The sequence below is a fragment of the Phyllostomus hastatus genome, unplaced genomic scaffold (assembly GCF_019186645.2).
Source record: "Phyllostomus hastatus isolate PE091 unplaced genomic scaffold, TTU_PhHast_1.1 phas_contig_34, whole genome shotgun sequence".
Taxonomy (NCBI): domain Eukaryota; kingdom Metazoa; phylum Chordata; class Mammalia; order Chiroptera; family Phyllostomidae; genus Phyllostomus; species Phyllostomus hastatus.
Window position 1 is genome coordinate 46,732,448 of NW_025333857.1, and position 10,952 is coordinate 46,743,399.

Genomic DNA, 10,952 nt, shown 5'->3' on the forward strand with positions numbered 1-10,952 from the left:
TAACCATCTAAGGCATCTGGAGAAGAAGCCAGCGTGCAAGGTGCAAGAACAGTCTGAAATTCAATGTCACCTGGGGACGGTGCCCCGTCCTCACCACTGGAATCTGTGCCTCCCTCCTTTCTTTCAACCGTCTCTCTCTTCCCTCTGCCCCTGCTCCTTTCCCAGCCCTGCCTCTGCCTCGTTTTTATCTTTTCCTGGTTCGGTCTTTCTCTCTGTCTACCACTAAATCCTGCTGGCTCTTCCCTGCCTGCGAGTTTCAGAGCTCTGTCCTGACTGGCCACGTGACCTTCCCTCTCGCAGCTTCAGCTTCCTTCTCTACAAAATGAAGATGTTACATTAGACAATTCCCAAGGGCTTTGAAGCCTGCAAACACTGACTAGCTGGTCTAGCAGGGAAACCAAACCCGGGCGTGCAAGCTATCCGGGCACGCTCCTGTCCCAGCTTTCCTCTAACCTGAGAGGCTGGGGGCCTCCCCAAGGTGCTTGGGCCCCATGTCTGCCTTCCCTGGCAGTCAAACTAGAATGGTGACCCTCTAATCCCAAGGGATCTCAGAAATTATCTAGTCAATGCTTCCATTTTGCAGAAGGGGAATCAGACCCTGTGGAAGATGGGGCACGGAGGGGAGGATTTCAAGGCAGGTCAGAGAAAGAGCTTGGTCCTTCTAACTCAGTCCCTGCCCCTAAGTGATCAAATCCTCCCAACTCCTCCTACGCTTGTTCCTCTTCAGTAAGTCCTTCTCAGACTCTGCCTTCCACCCCAACTGCCTCCTGTGATGGTATTTTTAGTGCCTCACAGGAAACTAGTCCTAACCTGCCCTCCCTTGCCCTCCTGGCACCATCTCTTCGTAGGCTGGAGGAGCCACTGGAAGTGGCAGATGGCTCACAGTGCAAAAGAGGACAAGTCTGCCTGGCAGCCGATGATGTGACCCAGCTCTGTAAGGGGATTGGTGCTTCTTAACTAAGAGAGTGAGCACATCCAAGGAGAAAAGCAGGACTGGGGAAAGGTTGGAAACAGTAGTAGGAGTGTTGGGATACAGAAGGCAGCTGAGAACCAGGAAAGTTGGGAAGGGGTATGATTTGGGGGGGGGCGGGTGGTAAAGAGGTTGGAAAGGATGGGGTGAGAGGAACTGACAATCTAGGGAGGGACAGGAGACAGGAGGCAGATGTGGCAAGGCTCTGGACCAGGGCCTGATGGACCATTTTTGACCTTCTTGACAGTCCAGAGTCTCAACAGAAAAACCACAGCACGCTCTCTATCTTTACTCCCAAACAAGGGAGGACCCTCCCAGTGTCCCCACTTCTAGCTCTCTGCCCACCTCCCCATTTCTTGGGCCCTTCTCCCAGCAGTTGGACAGACCTGGATGTGGGGTGTCTGGAGGGCTGGAGCGAAGCTGGAGGAGACGGAGGAGCTGAGGGCAGGACTGAAAGGACCCCGCGCCCTACGCTGAAATTGTACATCTCCCCCCACTTCCTCCGGACACATGGACACCCCCTTCTTCCTCAAGTACGGAAACCTCTGGTGAGACCCCGATAAGGGAGTTGAGTCATGCCCACCCTTACTCTCGGCCTGGTCCTAAGTGTACGTCCACATAGCTATAGGAGGGTGAGCGAGAAAAGGGAAGTGAGAAGTGACCTGAGGGTGACGAGGGCATAGAACAAGGCCCCTAGAAGTACAGGGAGAAGTTACCCAGGTCCTGCTCTGGCCTGAGAATTTTGTTACCCTTTCCATGTTTTATGGAGCAGCAACAACCCCCACCCCCCACTATGTCCCCCTCCCAGGGAACTCCTCCTCCTTCAAGACATTCCTGAGATACATTCCAGAGGAGTTGGGCAATGGGAGGGGGATGGGGGAAAGGAGGACAGGAGGTCAAATCCCAGCAAGGAATGGAATGTAAGTGTACTGGGGGTAAGGAATTTGGGGCACATGGACAATGTAGTCAGAGCAGATACCCACAAAGGGAGCTGCAGAAAGACAGGGAGTTTACAGAGAGGGACCAAGGGAGAGAGAAAGCTGTACACAGAGTCAGAATGGAAGAGGGCTGGGGGAATAACACTCAGTCTGTTACCAAATTTGGCCTCTGAGTCCGCAACCGCGAGGAGGAGGGGTGGTGAGGGTTGTGGGTGAGACTGACATATCCGGCCTCGAGTTGCTGGAGGCTCATTTAGGGTTGGACTGGGCAGCAGGAGGTCTGGACCTGACCTTCCCTCAACACAGCCCCTGCTCACCTACACCCTTAATGGAGCCTATTCCTCCTCCCCACACACACCCCGGCCCCTGCACAGAGCTCTTTTCCACAAAGCTACGTGCGCTGCCTCTACAGGCATGTTATCTCAGGCACACAGCCCCTGCCCAGATCCCCCCACAACCACGTTATCGTGCCGCAAAGACTTCAGCCCACACGCACAGCCTCCCACAAACACGATGCTGTCAGCAAGCGCAGCCATCCCCCTCACGTGGGCACTTTCCCTCCATCCGCGCAGCGCGCTTTTCTGAAGACCTGTTGTGGGGAGGAGACTGCGACAGACTCTCGCAGTGCCTGGGAACCCAGGGTAAGCCCTACTTAGCCTTTGACCTCCAGGGGCTCCCAGTCAGCCAAGCAGATCAGTTAAAAACAGAATTATACCAGAGGGCAGGATGTGGTAAGAGCCCAGAGGTATGTGGTCAGGGGAGGATCCCTTCAGGTAAAGGAAGAGGGACCAAAAAGTCTCCATGAAAAGTGTCCTTTGAGGCCAGGATTAAACATAAATAAGTATAAAAAATAATAGCGATCTATCTTTTTATTAACTATGTGTCCATCGTTTTGTGTACATAATTTCATTTAATCCTTACAACAACCCTGCAAGGTAGGTATCATTACTTCCATTTTTACAGATTATAAAGCTGAGGTTCAAAGAAAGTAAACACTCGTTCCAAGTACTTGTCCAAAGTTACACATCTAAGTTGTGAAGTCAGGATCCGAACCCAGGTCTCTCTGACTCCAGAGCCTAAGGTCTCCACCACACCAGCCAGAGATGAGTCGGGGTAGCATTCCAGGCAGAGAGAATAGCATAAGCAAAGGTGGATAAGCAGGAAATCACGGAGGAGCACTGAGGGAAGTGAGCAGACAGGCTGGCTGAAGCGCAGGGTACCTGCAAGGGAGCAGTGATGGGGAAGTCAGGGTTAGGATGAAAAAGCAAGGGAGGATTAGCGGGAAGTACGAGGGATTTGTACCTACTGCAGGGTAACAAGAGGCCAAGGGAGGCGGTGAGTAGAGAAGGGACATAACCATAACCGGATTTTAGGAAAATAACTCTGACAGTTACCTTGGAGATCAGTTAGAAAGACACTGCATTAGTACGAGTGAAAGGTAATAAAACTAGAGATAGAATAGTGGAGAGAAGGATGTCACTCATTAGAATGTTTAAGAGTAGAACTGATGGGACCTGATGACAGTCTGTCCTGTCAAGTGTCAGGGACCAGGACCCAAAATCAGGCTGGGGTTCCACAGCTTCTTATCATTGGCAGCCACCCAGTGGCTGGGGCAGCTTGAGTGTAGGTAAAAAATTGGGAATGGGAAAAGGAAGGATCGGGTTGAGCTGGGAATGTGACAATGAGGCTGTGGTTAGGGAATGTGGTTAGTCTGTGGGGAAAGGGGGGCGGGATGTGCTTAGCACCAGGTAGTGGCGGAGGAAACGGGGTTAGTGTACTGCGTCTGATGGGTACTAGAATTATCAGTGTGATCACTTTGTAAGGTGTATGAATGCCCAAACACTAGGTTGCACACCTGAAATGAATATAACATTGTATGTCAACTGTAATTTAAAAAAATAAAATTCACGTACATACTTTCTAAAATTAAAAAACAAAAGAAGAAATGGGGTTAGTGACTGTACAGGGCTGGAAATGGGGAAGACAGGTGTAGGGGAAGGCTGGGGAGGGTGGCAGTGGGAGAACAATGTATGTGAGCAGTCACTGGCTCAGGCTGGGAGAAGGGGAAGAATGACGTGGACAGGCTCAGACAGGGGATGATGAAGTGAGGTCAGAGGTGAGGTCAGGCTACGGGAGGCTGAGAGAAGATGGGCCTGTGGTCACTGCTAAATGAGGCTGGGGATGGAGGAGAGTGAAGGGACACTGGTAGTGTCTAAGCAAAGCTGTGGCTGTAGGGGCTGGGGGCATGGGATGCAGCCAGTGAGTGCCTGGGTCACACTGAGTAGGGGACAGCGCTATGGTCAGTGGCAGGGTCATGCTGGGAGTGAAATGGGGGTGTGGTCAGTGGCCTCCCTGGGCGTGGGATCTGCAAGACCCAGTTTCCTCTTTGGGTCTCATTTCCTCTTTTCTGTTTGGGGAGTGGGGGAAGGGGATCTACAAGTGGACCAAGAAATTAAGGAGGCTTAGAATCAGGACGGCCCACAGCAGGGACCAGGGTTATTTGCCAGTTGTGTTGGGCTGGGAGTGGGGTGTTCAGCAGATGACTAAAAGGCATGCAGGTAAATGAGTGGGTAAAAGTGGTGGGAGAGTGCTACAGAACGATGTGAAAGCTCAGATTGGGTGAGGGTAAATTAAGGTAGGATGTGTAAAGTAAGGGGATGGAGGGGATGGTGAACTGAGGCTAGGAACGGATGGTAAGATGAACATGGGAGAGGGCAAGGGAAGTATTCTGCAAGGGGATATGCAGGAAGGGTGTGATTGACATGCAGGGTCACGGATGCGAGTTGGAGAGGAAGGCTTAGTATCAGGGGAATGAGAAGATGGGAGGCAGTGGGGCTGAACTTTCAGAGGACTCAGTTATCCTTCTCTCCCTTGGCAACAGTGTGTCCTTGGTCCATTTCCCGCTTAGTCACCAGTCCCCTCTTCCCTATGCAGTCCTCCATTTATGACTAAGCTTTGTATACCTCCTGGGTCCCTCTCCCTTTCCCACCTCCTATCTTGTAAACAGCATAGTCCAGAAACCCCTGCCCCTCAACTCGGTGGCCACTGGAAAAGTCTTGGACTTCAAGAGTATAATAAAAAAAAAGCTGAAAACCTAGATGCCTGCAATTCCAGCTGAAGTCCAAAGCCATGGCCTGAAGTTAGTTTGTCATTTATTCTGGGTCAAAAAAAGCCCCTGAGACTACACAGGAATGAGACCTCCTGCAAAACACGGGCATATACCTACTGTCAATCTCTTACATTTTACCTGCCTCAGGTCAACTACCCTCACGTCAATCACAATCTCTAGAACCACTCCTAATTCCTAACGTTAACCTTGACCCTAACTTGTTTCCTGTTTCCTAATACATTCATCCCTTTCCTGACTCACCCCTTCACTGTTTAGTCTTAATACTGACTATGCCATGGTTCTCTACTCCCTAAAACTCAATTTCTAACCTAATTCCTGTTGTTGATCCTGAATTCTAACTTTGACTTATGTTGGTCATCCTAGAAAACAAAATAATAATGACCCGACTCACACTAATAACTCTAAATCTTAACTGTGGCTCTATAATTCCTAAAGCTAATCTTGAATCCCAAACTCACCCAAAGCTTTCCTACCCACATACCCGCTATCAGCGAATCTCAAAACCGATCCCCGCCCCGCACCTCACTGCCACCCCACTCCTCACCCTCCCCAAAACCTATCCGAGACAGAGGACTGCTCCCAGGAAGGCCCTGGCTCCAGCAAAAGGATCTACTTTAACCGTGAGCCCAAGCCGAGATGGACAGACGCTGAAATCTCTCCAACAACACCTGAAACAGGAGGCGCAGGAAAGTCCGGGGCCCCGCCCGCCCGCCTCCCGGGTCTGTCCTCGCAGCCACACCCTAAGGCTCCGGTTCCCCCGGTCCGACCTACCTGCGCAGCCCTGCTAGTGCCCCGCCCGCCGGCCCGTTAGCCGGCTAGTTCTCCCGGTGGCTCTCGGGATCCGGCCTCGCCCTCCCTTCGGCGACACTCGGCCACTTCCGTCCCCGGAACTTCCCCCACCCGTGGGCGGTGCCCTGGGCCGGCGTTCTATGGTTGCGGGGACTGCCGGAAGCTGCTCTGGCCTCAGCTCTCGTTGCTCACGAGACAGCCGAAAACCGGGCGCCCCTAGCCGGAAGCAGAGGTGGGGCGCAATCTGGCGAAAAGGCTGGAACTGGGCTCGAGTTCCCTTTTAAAAGAAAGATTAATTTTATTTATTTATTAAAAAAATTTTATTTATTTTTAGAGAGAAGGGAGGGAGAAGGAGAGGGAGAGAAACATCTGTGAGGTTGTCTCTAGTGGGCCCTCTACTGGGGACCTGGCCCGCAACCCAGGCATGTGTCCTAGACTGGGATTCAAATCCGTGACACTTTAACTCGCAGGCCGGCGCTCAATCCACTGAGCCACAACTGCCAGGGCTGGAATTCCTTTTTAGTCTCTGATTCTTTTTTCTAGCTTGGGGCGAAGGCGGAGCCGGTTCCCCAGAATGACCGCCCTGGGGTGTAAGGACTCAGCAGGGACATCCCCTTCATTTGCATAGCTCCCGGTACGTGGCGCAGCACCAAGGCCACTTCCGCACTATAGCGAACTCCAAGTCCCGGAATGCTTTGGGGTATGTGGGTCACTTCCGTTGTGTTGGAAGCTGCAGAGAGTCGAGCCTGAGAGGCAGGTCCAGGTTTGAGAGCGACGACTAGTAGCTACAGGGAAAGCCGGCTAAAGAGGGGCTGGCGGATAGGTGGGTTTGACTGACAGTCGGTGGGGGTCGTGCATGGGATTCGGGGTTGGGGCCAGATGGAGGGGTGAATTCCAGTGTTTCTGCCCATTCTTTCCGTAGATGTCCTATATGGAGTTGGCGTTGGACCCCGGTGATGAGGACCTGCTGGGCTTCCTGCTAGAGGAAAGCGGAGGTTTGGGGGCGGTGCCCGACGAGGTCTTGGAGGCTCCACTGGACTGGGAGTTGCCACTTTCCGAGGTGGGTGGGGTCTCAGTCGGGGAGTTGAGGGGTGGTGACTGGTCAAGGAGTGTTAATTTGAATCCTGGGAAGGCCCTGAGCGATTGGGACATAGAGGATTTCCTGAGCTCCCTGCCAAGTCCTCCAGCATCGGTGAACATTCTCAGCAGCTCTAACCCCCGTCTTGTCCAGCATGATCACACCTACTCTCTCCCGCAAGAACATGTTTCCATAGATCTAGGTGAGTAGGAAATAGAGAAGTTTGAGGGGAAGGAGAGGGCATGGATATTCACGGGCATGGATATTCACTTTCCCTTTTGCAGATGGTGGGATCTGTGGAAAAGGGGAGACCCAGATGACTCCACTGCATGAGGAGAAGCCAGCAGAGCAGGTACTTGATTTATGGGAGGATTATTCCCACATTGCAGGAGTAGGGGCTGGATTCCTCCTTCCTCTCTAACATCCCCTTGAAACTTTGCTGCCCACCTTTTGTAACCCCAGGAGATTGTTAGGCTTACACTGACAGATGAGGAGAAGAGGCTGTTGGAGCAGGAGGGGCTTACTCTGCCTGGAACACTTCCTCTCACTAAGGTAAGACTTCCATTGCTTGAGCAAAAGTTAGTGGGGGGTTGTGAGTAGGTTAGTGGGGGGTTGTGAATCCCAAGTAGGCCTTTTTTATTTTTCTGTTTTGTTTTACTGTTCTAGTCAATGAAAGGGAAACTTTATTGAGGCCCCAGGGTCACAGAGTTCAGCCAGAAGGCCGCCCTATGGCTGAGGGGGTGGTGAAGGGGCTTTATTTAACCTTGGGACGCAGGCTGTTGGTGTGGCCACACTTCTTGTGGCAGTTGACAGTGCAGAGGTGCAGTGGTGTAACACTTGGAGCAGTTCATCTTGTCATCAGTTGTACTTCTGGGTAAACTGGCTGAGGGAGGGCTCCATAATGCTAACCCTCAGATGAAGCGCTAAGTGCAGCGCAGACTCTTTCTGAATGTTGTAGCCTGAGACAGGGTGGCCATCCTCTGGCTGTTTTCCTGCAAAAAATCAGACGCTGTTGGTCAGGTGGGATCCCGTCCTTGTTTTGGGTTTTAACTTTGACCTTCTCAGTGGTGTCGCGGGGCTGAACCTCAAGGGTGATAGTCTTGCCATTCAGGGTCTTCACAAAGATCTATACATCTGCGCCTGCGGGGGAGGCTGCTCTGCTGTCTTGTTGATCACCAGTTTCGTTAATTTTATTAGTAACTTGAAAAGGACTGAAGTGAGAAATGTAGCAAATTTGCTGCTCCTAGGAAGCTGAGGGGTGTGGTTAATATTCTAGATGCAGGGGCAGATCCTAGTTTTGTGGGGCTTACATGGATTTTGATGTTTGCTTTAGAATTCAGAATTATTAGCGCATCAGTATAGGGACTTGGAAAAAGACCACTGTGAGCAAGGGGTGCGACACTTAGACTTCACCGGTTCGTGGTAATCCCCCTGTAGCTGGAAGGTAGAATTAAGCGTTTACACTGGACTAAGTAGTCTTAGTGTAAGACTACTTAGTGTAATATAAGAGTAAGTATAAATTCCTCAGTTTCAAGGTGCGAGCTATGAGTGGCAACTTTATAAGCATAATATTGTGATACAGTGATGAAATCACTGTTCACTGACAGAAGATTAAAGGAATTTCAATTTCTTAAAAGTATGAGTTGGCAGTGTGGTGTGGCTACTAAGAAAGTGAATGGGGTTTGGAGGCTTTATCAACAGAGGTTGACAGAGAGCAGTGACTGTCATCTTCTCCTCTGTGTTAGCCAGACCACATCTGGTTGTCCAGTTTTGAGCCCAGATTTTTGACAGGTATTAAAAGGATGCCGTCCATCCCGAGGAGATGAGTTAAAATTTTTGCCCAGATTAACAGATGAAATGTTGAGTGCCTTAAAATAGTGAAGGATCATTTAATTTGTTCTGTATGGCCCCAAAGATTAGGTACTAGGTAAGTCTAATGGATAGAACTTGTAGAAGCAGATACTGGCTCAAGATATGGAAGGTTTTTAATTAATAAAATTGTTGAAGGTGGTCTGGCTCGTGAGGGCATTAACACCTGATCCTGGGAGGCATCCAGCCAGAAGCCAACTGTCTGTTGGTCAGGGGAGCTGTACAAGGGGTCCCTGCATTGACAAGGTGATTGAACTCGGTTGCCTCCCAGCTCCCTGGTCCAGCGTTCTTCTGATACACCTTTTCCTTGTGTTCTGTCAGATGGAGGAACAAGTTTTGAAACAAGTGCGGAGGAAGATTCGAAATAAGAAGTCAGCTCAAGAGAGCCGCAGGAAGAAGAAGGTGTATGTGGGGGTTTTAGAGAGCAGGTATGCTGGGAGAAGGACTCCGGGGTGGGGGAACAGAAGTAGCTGGAAGCAGTAGGTCTTTGAAGGGAGGATACAGGCCATATCCCCACATCCCTGTTGTTCCCTCAGGGTCTTGAAATACACAGCCCAGAATCAGGAACTACAGAACAAAGTACAGCTCCTGGAGGAACAAAATCTGTAAGCAACTCCAACATCACTGCCTTCTCAAACATGCAAGGTCTGGAGCTTGGCCTTTAGTGGGTTTCTGATTCTAAAAAGCTCACAATAATGGGGAATACATTCACAAGTAACTAAGGATAAGGTAAGTATCAAGAAAGACAGAGGGAGTAAGAAAGACCTCATGGGGCAGATGACATTTGATAGTAGATAGCATTGTGGAGGTGGGAGAGCGGGGGTGGGGAGTAGGGATGGGGAGTGTTCTAAGGAGAGAGAGCACAGCATAGTCCAGTCTGGCTGGAACCCTAACACAGGTGAGTTGGGCCCAAAGGTAGAGAACATAGACTGGCAAGTGAGGATTATGTGCGTAGCTATTACGGCAGTGCAGAACCACTGTTTGCAAAGGACGTTAAGGCAGAGCAGAGCAGAGGGGTGTGTATTTGTTTTAAGGAGGAACTTTGGGCATTTTGTCCACAGAGGGGAAGAAAGTCATTTGCAAAAGTAGGACTAAAAGTAAGTTACTCAGTGTTTGTGTCTCTCATGTATATAGGAGAAAAACATGTTATTCAACTTTATTATTAATATTATTTTGAGAGGACCTAGTGCACAGATAGAGAGCTGGCCTTAAAAGGAGGATTTCATTGTAGCTCAGGGTGCCAGGCCAGGGGCTGTTCACTGTCCCCTCTTCTTCTAGGTCCCTCCTGGATCAGTTGAGGCGGCTGCAGGCCATGGTCATTCAGGTAGCAAACAAAACCACCAGCAGCAGCACCTGTGTCTTGGTGAGGATGGCGATCAAAGAGCATTCTCTCACACGTGGGCATGGGTGCAATCCAGAGCTCTTTGTCATTTCCTTTTCCTGTGCTCCAGGTCCTCCTGTTCTCCCTCTGCCTCGTCTTTGTACCTGCTATGTACTCCTCTGACACAAGGGGGAGCCTGCCAGCTGAGCATAGAGGTGAGAGGCTTGAGGATACTATTAAGGGTGGACTTGGGGGAGCAGCCTGGCCAGCCTCTGAAGAGTCTTTGTCTCCTCAGTGTTTTACCGCCAGCTTCGTGCCCTCCCTCACCAGCCGGAGCTGTCTGCCCTGCAGTCGGAGGCACCAAAAGACAGCTCAGACCATGAGCTCCAGGCTCCTGGCAACTTTTGCTGCCTGCTGTTCCACATGCTTCGGGCTCCTGGCACAGAGCCTCCCCTGAAGTTGCCGCTCCCTGACCCTTTCTCACATTTCCCCTGCCCAGGTCCCCTCTTTCCTCTGCATGCAAATCTCACAAGAAAGGGGGGGTGGCTCCCTGACCACCGACCCATATCCATTATCTTGCAGGACAGATACTCAGGCTAGGGTGCAGGCCTGGGGCCTACAGTTGGTGTCCGAGTGAAAAGGAGTGGGAGAGGGCTGGTCTTAGCCTCTGTGCCCTGTCAGAAGCCTTGGGAACCCCAAGGGCTCAAACACCACACTTACTGGCTTTCTGGGTCTTTTATTTGTACCCCTATGTGTCCATCACCCCATGAATGATGGGCCTGGGGGAATCAACTGATCTTGAAAATTTCATGCAGTGAGGGGGTGGGATGAGGAAAGAAATAAATAAGTGATTCTGA

The 10,952-nt window shown here is 50.9% G+C and overlaps 2 protein-coding genes and 1 pseudogene across 9 annotated transcripts in view; 1 reads left to right on the top strand and 2 right to left on the bottom strand.

Annotated features, from left to right (window-relative positions):
• The window catches only part of TLN1 (talin 1), a 31,154-nt gene extending 25,205 nt beyond the window's left edge, over positions 1 to 5,949 (bottom strand). For both annotated transcript variants that reach the window (XM_045840072.1, XM_045840071.1), the window contains exon 1: positions 5,810 to 5,949. The gene's annotated coding sequence lies outside the window, so the exon portion shown is untranslated. The remainder of the gene's footprint in view (positions 1 to 5,809) is intronic.
• Positions 5,950 to 5,989: 40 nt separating this feature from the next.
• On the top strand, positions 5,990 to 10,952 carry CREB3 (cAMP responsive element binding protein 3). Of its 7 annotated transcripts, none has more exons than XM_045840084.1 (11): positions 6,011 to 6,059; positions 6,371 to 6,461; positions 6,750 to 6,887; positions 7,059 to 7,107; positions 7,190 to 7,257; positions 7,368 to 7,457; positions 9,096 to 9,202; positions 9,311 to 9,379; positions 10,053 to 10,137; positions 10,226 to 10,310; positions 10,391 to 10,952. In XM_045840084.1, exons 3-11 carry the CDS (start codon positions 6,750 to 6,752, stop codon positions 10,693 to 10,695), a joined length of 996 nt encoding a protein of 331 aa, XP_045696040.1. In that variant the 5' UTR covers positions 6,011 to 6,059; positions 6,371 to 6,461; the 3' UTR covers positions 10,696 to 10,952. The 7 variants fall into 7 exon arrangements, with proteins under 7 accessions (XP_045696038.1, XP_045696040.1, XP_045696034.1 ...); XM_045840083.1 differs by having other exon boundaries at positions 6,018 to 6,059; positions 6,960 to 7,107; XM_045840078.1 differs by having other exon boundaries at positions 6,012 to 6,059; positions 6,750 to 7,107.
• Positions 7,660 to 8,718, bottom strand: LOC123819825 (annotated as a pseudogene).

Coding starts and splice junctions, on each gene's coding strand:
- CREB3 (XM_045840082.1), top strand. CDS start 6,750: ATGTCCTATATGGAGTTGGCGTTGGACCCCGGTGATGAGGACCTGCTG. Junction 9,380..10,052: donor CTCCTGGAGGAACAAAATCT/GTAAGCAACTCC, acceptor CTCTTCTTCTAG/GTCCCTCCTGGATCAGTTGA. Junction 10,138..10,225: donor GCAGCAGCACCTGTGTCTTG/GTGAGGATGGCG, acceptor CCTGTGCTCCAG/GTCCTCCTGTTCTCCCTCTG.